Below are 16,838 nucleotides of genomic sequence, written 5' to 3'. Positions count from 1 at the left end.
GCCCATTGTTACTTAGATAGATCTGGGTGGTGGCGGTGAAGATTTTTTAGAAACAGGAGGGGAGTAGTGGCTCATGTACAGACTTTCATCGTAGCACTCTGGGAGGCCAAGTGGGTGGATTGCTTGAGCTCAGGAGTTTGAGAGCACCCTGAGCAAAAGTGAGACCCTGTGTCTACAAATAATAGAATAATTAGCCAGGCATTATTACCGTGCTTGTAGTTCCAGCTACTTGGGAGGCTGAGGCAGGAGATCACTTGAGCCCAGAAGTTTGAGGTTGCTGTGAGCTCTGATGCCACCTCACTTAGCCTGGGTGACAGAATGATACTCGTTCTCAATAATAAAAAAGATTTCCTCCACAACAATAAAAAAAAAAAAAAAAAAGATTTCTTAGAAATCATCATTTAAGACTTCCCATGTTCTTCAAAGTGTGTTGCCTAACCTGTATGTGGGATCTAACTAAGAAGTTAGAGATTCCGAACTATGGTAAAACAAGGTAGAGGTCAGAGCACTAAGTGTTCTATAGAAACTAAAAGAAAAGGAAAAAAACTTTCTTAATTATGTTTATAATTATGTATTGTCTTGGCTGCTTTTTCAATGTATACAAAGCTTGTCAGCAAGTAAAATGAGAAGAACATGAGAACTGAGGAGTAGAAGTTTTCATACTGACAGAAGTGGAAGCATCATTTAAGTCCTAAAAGCCTCAGCCAAGCAATTACTGGCAGAATCAACATTTTTGAGTGTAGGGTCCATAGAAGGACTGTATTCTTCATTGAGAATTATATGGATATTTTTTCATTTAAAGTAATATTATACTTAGTTCCCGTGTCTTATTTGTATACTTTTTTTTTGTTCACAAATGAAATGGTCCATGGTAAACATAAGTTCAAAGAATTATCCCTTCTTTTTCAGAAACTGATTCTGAAGCAAGCCCTTGTGATCATACTGCAGTGGTGCTTCAGTCACAATTTCAGTGTTCGACTGTATGCTTTAGTTGCTCTTAAGAAAACCTGGAACATGTGTAAAGCGTTGTGCATTGAGGAATTTGATGCCTTGACTTCCATTATTGAATCCAGTCTCCATCAAGCAGAAAGCATGCACGGAGCAGGGTAAGGAGCCTCCTCGCTCTACTTGGCACGGCCACTTCACTGTGCACTGCTTTTCTCTTTTTCATCCCCAATCCTTTGTTTTACCAATAATCTTCACGTACTTTTAGACATTGTTTCTCTTCAGTGTAGCCAGATGTCCTCATCCTCTATTGTTAGAAGAATGCTGAGAAAGCAGCTTGATCTGGTTAAAGATGTGCCTTACTCTGCTGCTCTGGTTAAAGCTGAAGGCCGCCTTCGTTTTCTTTTTTCTTTTTTTTGAGACACAATATCACTTTGTCGCCCTCCATAGAGTGCTATGTTGTCACAGCTCACAGCAACCTCAACCTCTTGGGCTTACGTGATTCTCTTGCCTCAGCCTCCCAAGTAGCTGAGACTATAGGTGCCCGCCACAACGCCCGGCTATTTTTAGAGACAGGGTCTCAGTCTGGCTAAGGCTGGTCTCCAATCTATGAGCTCAGGCAATCCACCTGCCTCGGACTCCAAGTGCTGGGATTATAGGCATAAGCCACCACACCCGGCCTGAAGGCCTGTTTCTAAGAGAACTCTTCTGTTTCCCAAAGTCTTACACAGAAGCTCAATACCACACAAGTGAAATGGCTGGGGTGAGGGAAGAGTGTGTGACCCCCTTTTCTGGAAAGCCCCGCGGTGGTTCTGACCTATACCTCTCCTTTCCCTCATACCTGTCATGGCACAGAGGCAGGCGGCAGTGTCCTCGGCATTCCTTGCTTATCTGATCTTATTTCTTTGTCTCTGAGGTGGGAGATGCTTTACATTTAAAAATAATTTTTTTTTTTTTTGGAGACAGAATCTCATTAATATCACCCTCAGTAGAGTGCTGTGGTGTCACAGCTCACAGCAACCTGAAACTCTTGGGTTTAAGTGATTCTGTTGCCTCAGCCTCCCAAGTAGCTGGGGCTACAAGTGTGCGCCACAATGCCCACCTATGTTTTATTTTTTATTGCAGTTGTCCTTGTTTAGCTGGCCTGGGCTGGGTTCGAACCCACCAGCCTCAGTGTACGTGGCTGGCACCGTAACCACTGTGCTATGGGCACCCCATTTTTAAATTATTGTCATTGATTATTGCCTCCATTAATGTAGGGATCATTATAATTTCAGAGACCTAGACAATGCCAGTCAACATGAAGATTTTCTTTAGATGCTCAAAATGCACCCACTGACTTATACACACAGACAGGTAAAGGCTGGGAGCATCATGACAGGCAAATGAAACAGTGTTCAGATGACGAGTAACATGTGCATGGGGCTCTTGGCTGGGACCACCAAGTTAGCACGTGGTACAGATAAGATTGTGTGTGAGTCATTAGGTAGCTTCACATGGAGCTGGGCTGGCGTCCTTGTAACCCTTTAACCTCCCTTAGCTTTTGATACATTTCTTGAAAAGAGGTATTTGGACAGTGAAGTTGGTAAGGGAGGTTTTAGGGGCTCTGAAGAAAGATACTCAATACATGTAAGTATTAAAATATAGTTACATGAGATAAACCAGGGACAGAGGAATAGAAGGAGTAAAGGAGAGGTGGGCGGGAGCTGGGTAATGGATGGAGGACACAGCAGAGGCAGGCATGGACTCCTGGGATGTCACTGTGCAGAGTTCTCTGAACGAACTCTCAGTGCTGGGCCCAACAAAGGCTGATGAGCGATGTTCGTAGGTCACTGTAGCATCACTTAAGATCCCTACCTTTCCAGGGGTAATATGGTCACTAGAAATTTTGATCTTAAGTGACCTTAAATGTCTCCTTTCTTCTTGGTGTATGGGTGTGTGTGTATCTATCATCTCGTAACGTTTGGTGAATACGTGGCTGAGTTTACATGTGTAGGTTTGGACATTAATATTTTTCAGGATCGCATTTGCATTATCTTGTACTTATCCAAACTCCAGCTATAAAACTTGTTCCTGAGCATATTTAATATATAATGTCGTGAACTCATTGCTATTTTAGTAGAACACTCTCTGTGTGGTGTGCTACCTGTTTGTGTTAGATGGTTAGAGATGAGTTAACCAGTATGATAAAGGTGATCCATAGACTTTTAGGCTTTCCTTAGTGGAAGGAAGTTTGAAAGAATTGATACAATTTCCCATGCAGGTAGGTGGTCGACGGTTTAGTTTTCTCTGTGATTGGTTGTGTGGAGATATCTTAGCTGCTTGTCAATCCTTTTCTGTTTCTTGGTAGCTGTGTTTTGATCTCCAAAAACAATTGGCTCATACTTTTTTTTGCGTATTATAATACTTTCATTACTAGTTTTTTCTGGATTAATAAAGGGACATGTACGATTAGGTTACATTGTTTGCATTTGTTAGTATAAGTCTGAGTTGTAGTCCAGTTCTTCTCCTAGGAGGTGTGCTACCTTGTACCGAGAGCTTACTGTGCTGTCCCTGCTCCTCCCCTCCCGCTCTCCTCCTCTTCCTCCTTTATTTAATTATGTTTTTCCTCATGTGGGCCTGTACTTGTTCATCTACTAGTTTCATACCAGTACTGAGTACGCTGGATGCTTGCTCAGCTCTCATTTTTTATTAAGTGATAAAATACCCGTTTAAGAAATAACTTGTCCTTTTTATTAATAAATCCTAGTACCAGGTAGGAGATAACTACCATTCAGAATAAGGAACCCTGTGAGCATTAAGCCACCTCTGTTCTTTGAATACACAGCTCCTTTGAACACGCAGCTCCTTAACAGCTTGTGCCAAGCAGGGGTAAGTGCTGGGGGGTCAGCGATAGGCCAGGCGGAGAAGGTTCACAGGGCTCACGGTCCAGCGAGAATAGACATCAGGTCCTCATAACATATTTTTTTAAAAGTTTAAAAGATAGTACTAATATGAAACCAATATATAATCACCCACACTTTCATATGAAAGATAAAACACAACTATAGTCCAGGATGAAGGAGGGAGGGGAGTGGAAAGGATGGGTGGAGGGGGGTTAATCATTGGGACCTCAACTATGGTATATATTGCAAGGGTACTTGTCAAATCTATTAAGAGTAAAGTATAAATGTCTTAACAATAATTGAGTAAGTGAGGTGAAGGCTATGTTAACCAGTTTGATGTAAGCATTCTAATTTGTTTATAAAATCAGCACATTGTACCCCAGAATGCATTAATGTATACAGTTATGATTTAATAAAAAAAATTTAAAAAATAAAAAGTTTTAAAAGAAATCATAGAAAAATCAAAGGTTGTGATGAAAAACTATTCAGTCTGGGTGGTTTAGGGAAGGCCTTTCTAAGTAAGATAATATTTATGTTAAAATCTAAAGAATGAATAGGTATTAGGCAAATAAAGAGTGAAGAAGAGAGACATTAGGGCAGAAGCAGTGTTTGGGATGCCCCAGGCTGCAATGCTGGATCTGCCCAGAGCATCAGGGGAAGGCGGGTGACGGAGAGCACTGCACTGGATGAGGGAGGGGGCAGAGCAGCAGCCTGTATTGGGTTTGTATCAGGTGAATTAGGAATCCAGCGATGACTTAACATGAGAATGAGACCAGTGCAGTGGCTCACCCCTGTAATCCTAGCACACTGGGAGGCCAAGGCAGGTGAATAGCTTGAGCTCATGAGTTTGAGACCAGCCTGAGCAAAAAGCAAGACTTCCCCCCCCCTCCCCACCCCCCGTCTCTACTAAAATTAGAAAAACTGAGGCAAGAGGATCACTTGAGCCTAAGAGTTGGAGGTTGCTATGAGCTATGACACCATGGCACTCTACCTAGGGCAACAGCTTAAGACTTTGTCTGAAAAAAAGAAAAAAGAGAAAGAGTCATCCATATTGCTTTTGCATTTTTAAAAGTGAAAAGAAAAGATCAGAGATAGGCAGGAGAGAATGGGAGAGAAATTGTGATTTAGATTAGTATGAGTTTAGAAGGACAGACAGGTGGACAGTTTAGGGTAAAGTAAAAACAAGAGCCTAAAGTACTTGCCGCATTTAGCAGGAACTATTTCAGGAGTATAGTTAGTCAGGACAGAAACCAAATTAAAATGGGTCTAAGAATGCATTGGACAATGTGTTAATGTTTGTTACATCAGAGTGATAAATTCACTGATGTCTGTCATACTATTTTCTTACTCAAATATTTGGAATATTTAAAAAATTTCATGTCTTTAATTTTTTTTAATGAGTGAGGATTCCAATTTGTGCAGAAAATTCTCTTCTTAAAAGGGTAGTAGGCAAATTAATACATTCCTTTTGGAAAGATGTTTGGAGAACACTTAGAGATTTAAAAATAGACCTGCCGTTCAATCCTATAATTCCTCTACTAGGCATATACCCAGAAGACCAAAAATCACATCATAACAAAGATATTTGTACCAGAATGTTTATTGCAGCCCAAGTCATAATTGCTAAGTCATGGAAAAAGCCCAAGTGACCATCGATCCACAAATGGATTAATAAATTGTGGTATATGTACACCATGGAATATTATGCAGCCTTAAAGAAAGATGGAGACTTTACCTCTTTCATGTTTACATGGATGGAGCTGGAACATATTCTTCTTAGTAAAGTATCTCAAGAATGGAAGAAAAAGTATCCAATGTACTCAGCCCTGCTATAAACTAATTTATGGCTTTCACATGAAAGCTATAACCCAAGAATAGGGGGAAGGGGGAAAGGGAGGGGAGGAAGAGGGGAGGTGGGCGGAGGGAGGGCGATTAGGGGATTACACCTGTGGTGCATCTTACAAGGGTACATGTGAAACTTAGTAAATGTAGAATGTAAATGTCTTAACACCATAACTAAGAAAATGCCAGGAAGGCTTTGTTAACCAGTGTGATGAAAATGTGTCAAACAGTCTATAAAACCAGTGTATGGTGCCCCATGATCACATTAATGTACACAGCTATGATTTAATAAAAAAAATTTTTTTTAAAGTGTAGTAGGAAGTACAGTAGTTAGTAAGAGAGCTTCTACGTTATTTTTGGTGACAGTTGTTTTTAAGTAATATTCCTGTTTAAGAAATGGAACAGTGCAGAAAGGCATCACTTTTCTCTTTCCTCCCTTCCTCCACCAAAGGTGAAACCCCAGTAAATTGGGTTTTCTTTCAATAGTTCCCTAATATTCCATTGTATAGCTGTGCCTTAAGTTTTCTCACAGGTCCCCCATTAGTTAAGTTTTTAGTTTTTTAAGATTAGACATAACAGCCCTTTGGAACAGGCTGAAGGAAAGGCCAGTCTGGAAAGGAGGTGGGGAAGACAGCAGAATCCAAGGGAATGGGTTCTAGAGTGCCTATTGCCTTGGAAGAGCAGCTCTTGAAGTAAAGGGGGAAAGGGAACAGCTGGATGTCATTTGTACAACCTCCCCTGCTTGTGACAATGTGCTTATATAATCCTAAGAACCATGAGCATACTGAACTATGATAGGTGAACTGGTGAGGAGGTGGCATGCCAGTGATGCGAACTGTGTGGCCATCTGCTGGCCGGTGCGGGGTGGGAAGAAGGGGCAGGAACTTAGGAGTGAAGATAACATTGGGCAGAGAGGAGAATCACCTTGCCAGGAAAATGTCTTGAAATTGCTACTCAGTTTTCAGGTTGATGGTTATGAATTTAAACTAAAACCTGCCTGTCATGTCGCAAAATTTTTATCCTTTTTTGCCTTTTAAAACTTGACAACAGATGTGCTAAACATTTAAAACTGCTCATGTAAAATTTGATTTATGAAAAGTAGGTTCGGTTTGGCTGTGTTGTGAGTCTTTAGAAAAAGTGGCTTTTTATAAATGGTTTTCTCTCCTGGGAAATAGACTTTAGGGTTCTATTTTTTAAAAACCAACAGTTTTGGGCTGCGCCTGTGGCTCAGTGAGTAGGGCGCCGGCCCCATATGCCGAGGGTGGCGGGTTCAAACCCAGCCCTGGCCAAACTGTAACAAAAAAATAGCCGGGCGTTGTGGCGGGCGCCTGTAGTCCCAGCTGCTCAGGGAGGCTGAGGCAAGAGAATCGCGTAAGCCCAAGAGTTGGAGGTTGCTGTGAACCGTGTGACTCCACGACACTCTACCTGAGGGCAGTACAGTGAGACTCTGTCTCTACAAAAAAAAAAAAAAAAAAAACCCAACAGTTTTTTTTTCATCATCATCAGGTGACAGCCAGCTTTTACCCTCATTAAGTTTACTGGGCGTGCACCTGAAGTCCCTCACACTCCTGACACAGAGACCTGGGTTTTATTCTTGTTGGATAATTAGTTTTTGTGTGACTTTGAAAGAGTTACTTGATTTCTCTATCTTTGCATCCCATTTCAAAAGGTGAAATTTGTTAAGAGTATATTGATCTTAGAGACTTAGGATAAAGTAGATGAAATTTTTCATTCCTTCTAAATTTCACAGTACCTCTCTAAGATTTCTGATTTGTTTTTGCTACCTCATCTGTTATTTCACTTTTCTGTGGCTCATGCCATATTTTTAATCCTTAGGAATGCCAAGAAGAATTGGCAGCGCATCCAAGAGCATTTCTTTTTTGCAACGTTTCACCCCCTGAAGGATTATTGTCTGGAGGTGAGCAGAAAGTATCATTTGAAATTCTCTATTGTATCTTTAATCTTGATGCTTTCTCTCTGCTATGGTAGTTGAAGAGTTATGAGCAGGGTAAATTATTTTCTTGCTTACAAACATGATCTTAACATTTTAAATTTCTAAGTTTGACTTTGTCACTTTATGCAGATGACTTGCTTGCATTTCACTGGTAGGCAGTGAAAATTGGCTAGTCATTTTCACTTTCTGTTTCTCAGGCAGTGTCTGGCTTGTAAACAATGGAAGGGAATATTTAACTCTAAACAAAGATCTGTTCTGACATTAAAAGGAAATGAGTGAGAACATTTGTGCAGGTGAGATTTTATTGTACTGAAGCCCATTGTTAATGAAAGAACAAAAAGATGTACGCTTGTTAATGGTATTTTTTAGGTTCTGGCTAATGAAATTTGTACAGCAAATGACACCCCACCTCCCTGCTCGTAACAGTGTGCTTATGTAATCTTAAGAACCATGAACATGTTTATTATGATTTTTATGTGAACTGGTTCAATTTGTAAAATTATCGTAATTTGCATAAATTAAATCATTTTCTCCCTTTTCCAACTGTGGCTGTAAACCATCTGCCCTTGAATTTAAAACACTTGATGTAGGAATTGTAAGTATCAGTGATATTGGCCACTACGTACATAAGCAATTTCTTTGGTGGATTAATAATAAGCTGGCCTTTTAAAAAATAGATCTACATGTGGTAACATATGCATCATAGAACATTAATGTGTATTTTCTGCTGCTTCTCTGCGAATATTACTTAGGAATTTTCAAGTATTTTAACGTGCTCCTTCTGTGTTCCTTAGTGCCCAGAGTGCTCTGTCCGCCTCCTTTCTGCAGGACTCCTTTAATAACCTAGTGCTAAGTCAGCCTTTCTCTGTTCACTTCTCCAGCAGGAGTAAGTCCTTTGCTTCCTTGTCTCCTCCCTGCTTCTCACTGCCTCGTGGCTTCCATTTTATGTTCCGGTTTCCGTTAATGACAGGCGTCAGAATGACTGTGAAACGTGAGAACGGAAGTTCACAAGAACTATGTGACTTTATCTATTTGGAGCTATATACTTAGTGCCCACTTAATATTTAGTTGCAGTCATTTGTGTCACTTTATCATTCTAAAAACTTTATGAGACTTTCATGAAGACATGCTTACTGTTTTGAGTTTCTCATTCCATTTTTAAATTGTCTGTTAACTTGAGCTTCTGCTTATGTTCCTTTGTCACTGGATTTGTTTTCTGGTTTCAGTTTTCTTTTAGCAGATAAGAAAAGGCAAAGAGCATTGTGTGATGACTGTTTACAGTGGTGTCACACTGCAGTTCACACAACGCTTGCCTGCGCATCTTAATCTGATTTTATCCTCATTTTACAAATGTGGAAGGTGAAGCCCAGAAAGGCTAAATGGCTTAGCCTGGAGCCACGGCTAAATTATATAGTCAAGTCAGAATTCAGATTCTGAATTTATCTTTGGCAATGAGAATAAAAGATTTGCCATCAAATGAGCTTGAATTTGAGTGCCTGTAGAGGTTTTGGTTATCAGTAAATTGCAGTTTTAGAACTAAGTAATTCTAAAACACTTGTTGTCACTAAGAGCACACTGGTTTACTGCATGCAGTTAGAAGTACTAGAATAGAAGATCTGCTGTCAGGGATTCCTTAAATAAATCTCCAAATTACTTAGAGAAGATGAGAAATATATATAAATAAGTTCCTATAAGATATAAATGAAAATGTGATAGTTGATCAGATATGATAGTTTGGGAGAATACATCAGTAATAGTAAAGTTGTGCTTTAAACATGCTATCATATGTCTATGTGAAGGGAAAAAAATAGATTTTATAATTCTCTTTTCAGACCATATTTTACGTCCTTCCACGCCTCTCAGGCCTCATTGACGATGAATGGATCACCATTGATAAATTTACCAAATTCACTGACATTCCTGTAGATGCAGGATTTCAGTGGTACCTTTCTGAAACTCAACTTCGTCAGCTAAAGCCAGGTGATTGGTCTCAACAGGACATAGGTAAAAAGAATTTACCTTTTTTCCCCTTTGTTGATAATGGTGGTTGATAACAACACTCTTGTCATTGATGTGGGGAACTCTGCCTATCCACTTAAGAGAGAAGACAGTGGGTGGCACCCGTAGCTCAATGGGTAAGGTACTGGCCACATACAATGAGGCTGGAGGTTCGACCTGGCCCAGGCCTGCTAACCAACAATGACAACTGCAATAATAAAAAAAGAATAGCCGGGCACTGTGGCGGGCGCCTGTAGTCCCAGCAATTTGGCTGAGGCAAGAGAATCGCTTAAGCCCAAGAGTTTGAGGTTGCTGTGAGCTGAAACGCCATAGCACTCTACCGAGGGCGACAACTTGAGACTCTGTCTCAAAAAAAAAAAAATAAATAAAGAGAGAAGACAGTGAAAAAATGTGGCATGAGTTTGACTAGCACTTTTTTTTTTACTATCACTTTAGTTGGAAGTTAGCTTTGCTATGAAAAGCTACAGAGAACCCGATCTATTTTATGTAAAACTAGTGGCTTCTCTTTTCTTTTAAATAGTATAGTTAATTAATATCCATTGTTCTCCACTGTATATTTCTATAAAAATAAAAATTTTCCAAAGGCCACATTATGAAATCTCTTTTTTCATTGCTGTTAGGAGTAAAGCAGAGCTCTTGAGACCAGTCCTGGGGGCTGCTCGGACTTCGCTGTGGTGCTCCTTCCCCGCGCGTCCCCAGCCTTCCTTGTACACTGACTCCTCCCTTCCCCTTTCTCTAGAACCCGTATTTCTTTCTGCCCTTTGCTTACCTCTGTGCTTGCTCCTTCCCTTCCTGCTGTAAATAGCCAAGGACCAAGTTCCCAGCCCATTTTAACAATCACAGCTCACCTCTTAACACTTGTGTAGTTCTGTCCCTGAAATTTTATCCTCATTCTGGTTCTTCCTGTTTATAATACCATTGAAACTTCTTCCAGGAAGTCAGTGATTTCCTTCTTCTAAGATTTCCTTCTTCCAGGAAATCTAAATGGATGCTCTTCTGTTACCATACCTGATCTATCTGTAACATTTATTTCCTGGTCTCTGGCTATCCAGATTTTCCTCCTAACTCTGACTCTTTTCACTTTTTTATTTTGGTTTTTGGATGTTTTTTTGAAACAGGTCTTTCTCTGTGTGCCCTGGGTAGAGTGCAGTGGCGTCATGATAACTCACAGCAACCTGAAACTCCTGCCTCAGCCTCCCGCGTAGCTGGGACTATAAGCACCCACCACAACACCTAGCTCCATTTTTTTTTTTTTTTTTTTTTTAGTAGAGACGAGGTCTCCCTTTTTCTCAGGCTGGTCTTGAACTCCTGAACTAAAGCCATGCACTAGCCTCAGCCTCCTGAATAGCTGGGACTGTGGGCATGCATCACAATGCCCAGCTAGTTTTTCTGTTTTTTTGTAGAGATAGGGTCTCACTGTGGCTCAGCCTGGTCTCAAACTCCTGGCCTGAAGCAATCTTCCCACCTTGGCTCCACAAAGTGGCTTGGAGCCACCGCACTCAGCTTCCTCACTTTCTTTTATGAATTTCCCCCATTCATTTCTTATATTTGTAGTTCTCTAAACTTTTCATGTTTTCAGGAATCCCTTGGACAACTTGTTAAAAATGTAGGCCTGTGTCCCACCCTTAGATTTTAACTCAGTATCTCTAGAGGAGAGTTCTGAGAATGCATTTTAAGAGATACCACCTTAGTCCAGGTATAGTGGTTCACGTCTATAACCTTAGCACTTTGGGAGGCTGAGAAGGAAGGATCCCTTGAGCTCAGGAAGCTATGATGATGCCATTGCTCTCCAGCCTGAGTGGCAGAGGGAGACCTTGTCTCTTTAAAAAAAAAAAAAAAAAAGATGACAATGACATCACACCTTAAATGTGTTCATTCAACAGCCATAAACAGATATCCAGTAACAATGTCAGATAGTGAGTGGAGACCTCAAGGAAGCGAGACCAGGCAACCTGGTCTTCTTTGGGGAAGAGCTTTTGTGGATAAGACTGAGCATAGGTAAAGATTCTGGGAGAAAAGATAGCGACAAGAGGCATGTCTTTAGTGTGGTCAGGGAGAGACTGAGAGGAGAGGGCAAAGGGTCGATGTGCACAGACCCCTGCTGAGTTCTGCATGCAGCAGAGCCGGGAAATGAAGTGTCACCCAAATGGCGGAAAGGCTAACGAGGTCTTCCTTTGTTTCTGGTTAGAGAAGCTAACACTATGTTGGAAAAGTGTTTTCATGCTGAGATTTGAGGTCAGCACCCCCAAGTGCTCGCTCTGCTCACTCCCCCTGAACACTTCCGTTGATGTCTACAGCTTGAAACCACCACCTGGACAACTAACTTCAAAGCTTCATCTCTTTCACAGCTTTGTTTTGCTGAGACTACGGGGCATTTGTGCCAAGATATTTCAATAAGCTCTGTAAAATCAACACATGTAAACTAAATTTACCTTTCTTCTCAAACTTGCCCTTAAATACCCTGTTAGTAGTATCACTCGGTCATCATAGAAGTTCTTCTTTTCCGATTTTATGTCTTGCCACATCATCTATTACCCAGTTGTGGTGGTTTTGCTTCCAGAATCTGGCTTCTCCTCCTCTTTAAACAACCTCTTGCGCTAGACTGTCTTTGTCTTTACCTAGAGAAACGCAAAAGCCTCCTACTGTTTTTCTATCCCTAGCATTATAGCCTCCACTTAATTTTTATGAGGGATTTTTCTAAAACACAACAGTAAGTACTGTTTTTCCCCTTCTTAAAACCCTTCAGTGGATCCTATATGTAGAATAAATTCTTCATCATTATATGCAAAGCCCTACGATCTGGTTGAAGCCACCTCCCTTCATCCCATAGCAGGCTGTGTGTTAAACCAAGGGACTTGCTGTTGCCTGGGTTGTTTTGTCCCATGTTGTGCACATACTGCGTCTCCTGTCTGCTTTGCACTGTTCCTGTGCGCCTTCCTGGGTCCCACCCTTTTCTCCTCCCTCCCTAGACGTTAGTCATCTCTGTGAGCACGTGCTCACTGTTAGACTGTGGTATAGAAAGCCTGTTCTATCCCCAGTAAACTAAGTGCTCCTTGATTGCTCAGCGATCACTCTGGAGTAGGACAGACTTGAGAAGGAGCTGCAGAAGTAATGTCTGAGCCCTGTGTCACTGAGACAAAAACACCGTGTTGTTATAGATAAGTTACTCACATTCAGCATACTTACCAGGTTAATCAGGAGAAAACTGCTTTATAGAAAATACTTCAGTTTTTAAGAGTTCCCCCAAGTATTCATATTTAAGATAGAGGTTTTATTTATATTGTTTTCAGGAATATAATACATGTATTCCCATAGAAAATTCTAATCTAATATACTATTTTTTATATAATAACACCATTATTTTATGTACCACCAAAGAAAAAGTGTTACCAAACTATAACACCTTATTGATTCTAAGATGCTTCCCAATTTAAGATATGTTAAAATGTGAAAAAATATGTCTTATATTTTCATGAAATATACTGGTTAGTAGAGCTGAATTTGAAAACTTAAAATGCCTATTAAAAATAGCAGTTGCTATGAAACCAATTTATAATCACTCAATTTCATATGAAATATGAATCACAACTGTAGCCCAGGATGAAGGAGGGAAGGGTGAAGGTAGGGGTTGGTCTATAGAGGAGGGTTAATGGTGGGACCACACCTATGGAGCACATTGCAAGTACAAGTTAGATCTATCAGGTGTAGAACATAAATGTCTTAACACTGTATGTAATTGGGTAAATGAGGTGAAGACTATGTTAATTAGTAGGATGTAAGCACTCCAATTTGTACAAATAACCATCACATTGAATCCCACAATGGCATAATTGTATTCATGATCTACGCACAAATGACTTAATAAAAAAAAGGGTAAAGAAAAAAATAAAAATAGCAGTTGGCATCTGAATTCAAGCAAAGTTCTTCATGTAATGCATAATTAAATCTCATTCTAAGCTGTCCTTTTAAACTCTTAAAAACGCATAAAATAAAGACATAGAGCTAGGTTCCGTTTTATTTTTATATATAGGATTTTTTTTTCCTTCCCAGGTTCCAGCTCACTTGAAGCCAATAACCAATCCGAGTGGACCGATTTTCAGAAGAAGATTATCCCATGGAAGAATAAGGCTCCAGATTTAGACCTAGAACTCATGTTTCAGGATCGTGCTGCCAGACTTGGAAAGTCAATTAGTAGATTGATTGTAGTTGCCTCTCTCATTGATAAACCAACCAATTTAGGAGGTAAAATTGTACTTTTCTGAAGAGTTTGCTTAAATTCTTTTGGTTGTAAACATTTTTTAATTAAATCATAGCTGTGCACATTAATACAATCATGGGGTACAATGTGCTGGTTTTATATACAATCTGAAATATTTTTATCAAACTGGTTAACATAGCCTTCAGGCACCCTCTTATTGTGTTAAGACATTTATATTCTACATAAATTTAGAATTAATAAATTTCCCATGTACTGTAGGTGTGGTCCCACCAATCACCCTCCCTCCAGCCATCCTCCCCCGCCCCTCCTCCCCCCGCCCCTCCCCTCTGTTTACCCCTCCTCCCCCACCCCCCCTCTGTTTACCCCTCCTCCCCCACCCCTCCCCTCTGTTTACCCCTCCTCCCCCCGCCCCTCCCCTCTGTTTACCCCTTCTCCCCTGCCCCTCTCCTCTGTTTACCCCTCCTCCCCCCGCCCCTCCCCTCTGTTTACCCCTCCTCCCCCCGCCCCTCCCCTCTGTTTACCCCTTCTCCCCCCCGCCCCTCCCTTCTGTTTACCCATCCTCCCCATGCCCCTCCTCTCCCTTTCCCCTTTCCCCATATTCCTGGGCTATAACTAGGTTATAGCTTTCATATGAAAGGTATAAATTGGTTTTCTGGTAGGGCTGAGTACATTGGATACTTTTTCTTCCATTCTTGAGATACTTTGCTAAGAAGAATATGTTCCAGCTCCATCCATGTAAACATGAAAGAGGTAAAGTCTCCATCTTTCCTTAATAATATTCCATGGTATATATACCACAATTTATTAATCCATTTGTGGGTGTCATAAACATTTTTAATCAACCCACTGCCATGGGAGCTTCAAAGAAACGTGTGGGGCGTGGTGAGTTTAGCCTTATATTGGAAACTTTCATAATAATTTCATGCTGTGTCATACAGGACTGTGCAGGACCTGCGAGGTGTTTGGGGCCGCAGTGCTGGCTGTTGGCAGCCTCCAGTGTGTCAAGGACAGGCGGTTCCAGCAGCTGAGTGTCTCTGCAGAACAGTGGCTCCCTTTAGCAGAGGTGGGTGGAGAGCAATTTATTAAGTTTTACTTGTGAAAATACTTTGTAGTGCTCTCCCTAGACATATTAATCCTTTTGCAATAATATATAGTAGTGTAGTATAGTAAAATGTAGCCCATTTCTGTTCTCCTATTTTATGTTGTTTTTCTAGAAATTATCAATAAAGGCAATAAAATATGCCTTTTTACAGCTTACTCTTGATTTAGGAATAACTTACAGATTTATATGATTTTGGGGGTTCTTTTTTACACTATATAAATCTGTCCTTTTCCTTTTAAAAAGTCTTAATTTAACAAGCTGGGGTTTTAGGTTTTGGTTTTTTTTTTTTTTTTTCCACCTCTCATTTTGCTCCAAACAGGCTGTAACTGAAGGTTTAACATTCTGCTCTTTTCAAACTAATATTAAGGTAAAACCAGCTCAGCTAATTGATTACCTGCAGCAGAAAAAAACAGAAGGTTATACTATCATTGGGGTGGAACAAACTGCCAAAAGTATTGACCTAACCCAGTATTGCTTTCCCGAGAAATCTCTACTGTTGTTAGGGTAAGAAAATCCTTTTGTCTGTATATATTCTCTGAGCCCCCGTCTAAAAGATGTTACCTTTCTAATTTACACCCTCATCTTCTTTTGACTTGTAATGCTTACAGAAAGCCTCCTGCTGCTCCTCTCACTTCACCTGCCTGGGACGGTTGGGTGACTGGAGAATCCACCCGTAAATCTGCTGCTGCCTGCATAGTTGTTTCTTTACTACAGACTCGCACCATTTGTTAATCCGTCCCTTTCAGTAACATTCACAATATCTAAGAGAAAAATTGATTAATACAGGAAAACTAACCTTCTTCTCCCACTTTCTTTGTCAGAAATGAACATGAAGGAATTCCAGCAAATCTGATTCAGCAGTTGGATGTTTGTGTGGAAATTCCTCAACAGGGTATTATCCGCTCGCTGAATGTTCACGTGAGCGGGGCGCTCCTGATCTGGGAGTACACCAGACAGCAGGTGCTCAGGCGTGGGGACGCCAAGTCATGAAGTCTGTGCCTTATCTTGGCTGAACTGTTGAAACCTTTTTTTAAAGAAACCGTTTTGACTCATGAAATAGATTCTGAAATTTACTAGGATAATTTACATTTCTTTTTTCTTGCAATTTAATGCCAAAACTTTTTCATGTGCCTTAAATCTATCACTGTATATTGTCCCCTTTAATAAACACTTTGAACTAAAATTGTTTTGCCTCTTTACTATAATCTTTTAAACAATTGTGGAAATAAAACGTAGGTGACAGTGAGATGAACTAAAGCAGGAATCATCTTGAGTACCCAGACCCTTAAGGCATAAGGGAACCACAGGAGGTTATGGCAGAAGTTCTGAGGAAGAGGAGTTCTGAGGAAGAGGAGTCATTGGCCTCTTTTTGCTGCTTTCTAAATGCTGTTCCCCCTCAGGAAACTAATCTTTGGCAAGATGCTGAGCCAGCTTCCTGGTAAGGTTCACAGTGCTCGGGTGAGAGGCTTTAATTTATTTTTAAAACCATGAATTAGGCCATAATCATTCACATTAAGTTTTCATGAAATTTTTTCATACATCACCTTTGCTCAGAGATACCAGATGGTGGGTTAGAAATGGTCTGTATTCTGAGAACTATAAATGCGAACCCAAAGGAATGGAATAACTCATGTCTGTCATTATCAAGACTGAAGATGCAACCTAGGAGTGTGGATTCACTATTTGTTTGGGGGGGGGGTTGTTTAATATTTAGATTACTTCATTATTTAATCACAGCTATTTATCATCAGCAATAAACTTCAATTATGTCATATCCCTATTAATATTTAAATTTCAGAGTCCCTTACCTGTTTCTATTTTTAATTCTGTAGTTTTGTGTTGAAATGACTTGTTTTGCAGAATGTTTGCAAA

The 16,838-nt window shown here is 40.4% G+C and overlaps 1 protein-coding gene across 4 annotated transcripts in view; it reads left to right on the top strand.

The window, feature by feature from the left end:
* The window catches only part of TARBP1 (TAR (HIV-1) RNA binding protein 1), a 91,289-nt gene extending 75,140 nt beyond the window's left edge, over nt 1–16,149 (top strand). For 2 of the 4 annotated variants that reach the window (XM_053605775.1, XM_053605774.1), the window contains exons 24-30: nt 910–1,106; nt 7,509–7,590; nt 9,459–9,630; nt 13,696–13,887; nt 14,803–14,927; nt 15,334–15,470; nt 15,788–16,149. In XM_053605775.1, coding sequence (XP_053461750.1) covers nt 910–1,106; nt 7,509–7,590; nt 9,459–9,630; nt 13,696–13,887; nt 14,803–14,927; nt 15,334–15,470; nt 15,788–15,956 — 1,074 coding nt within the window. In that variant the 3' untranslated portion in view covers nt 15,957–16,149. Of the gene's footprint in view, nt 1–909; nt 1,107–7,508; nt 7,591–7,823; nt 7,920–8,420; nt 8,513–9,458; nt 9,631–13,695; nt 13,888–14,802; nt 14,928–15,333; nt 15,471–15,787 lie in introns of those variants that run through there. The other 2 variants (XR_008383089.1, XR_008383090.1) reach the window with 2 other exon arrangements.
* The last annotated feature ends 689 nt before the right edge of the window (nt 16,150–16,838 follow it).

Source organism: Nycticebus coucang, chromosome 10 (assembly GCF_027406575.1).
Source record: "Nycticebus coucang isolate mNycCou1 chromosome 10, mNycCou1.pri, whole genome shotgun sequence".
NCBI classification, from domain to species: domain Eukaryota; kingdom Metazoa; phylum Chordata; class Mammalia; order Primates; family Lorisidae; genus Nycticebus; species Nycticebus coucang.
The sequence above is the reverse complement of the archived record's forward strand: the minus strand, read 5'-3'. Positions and strand labels throughout refer to the sequence as shown.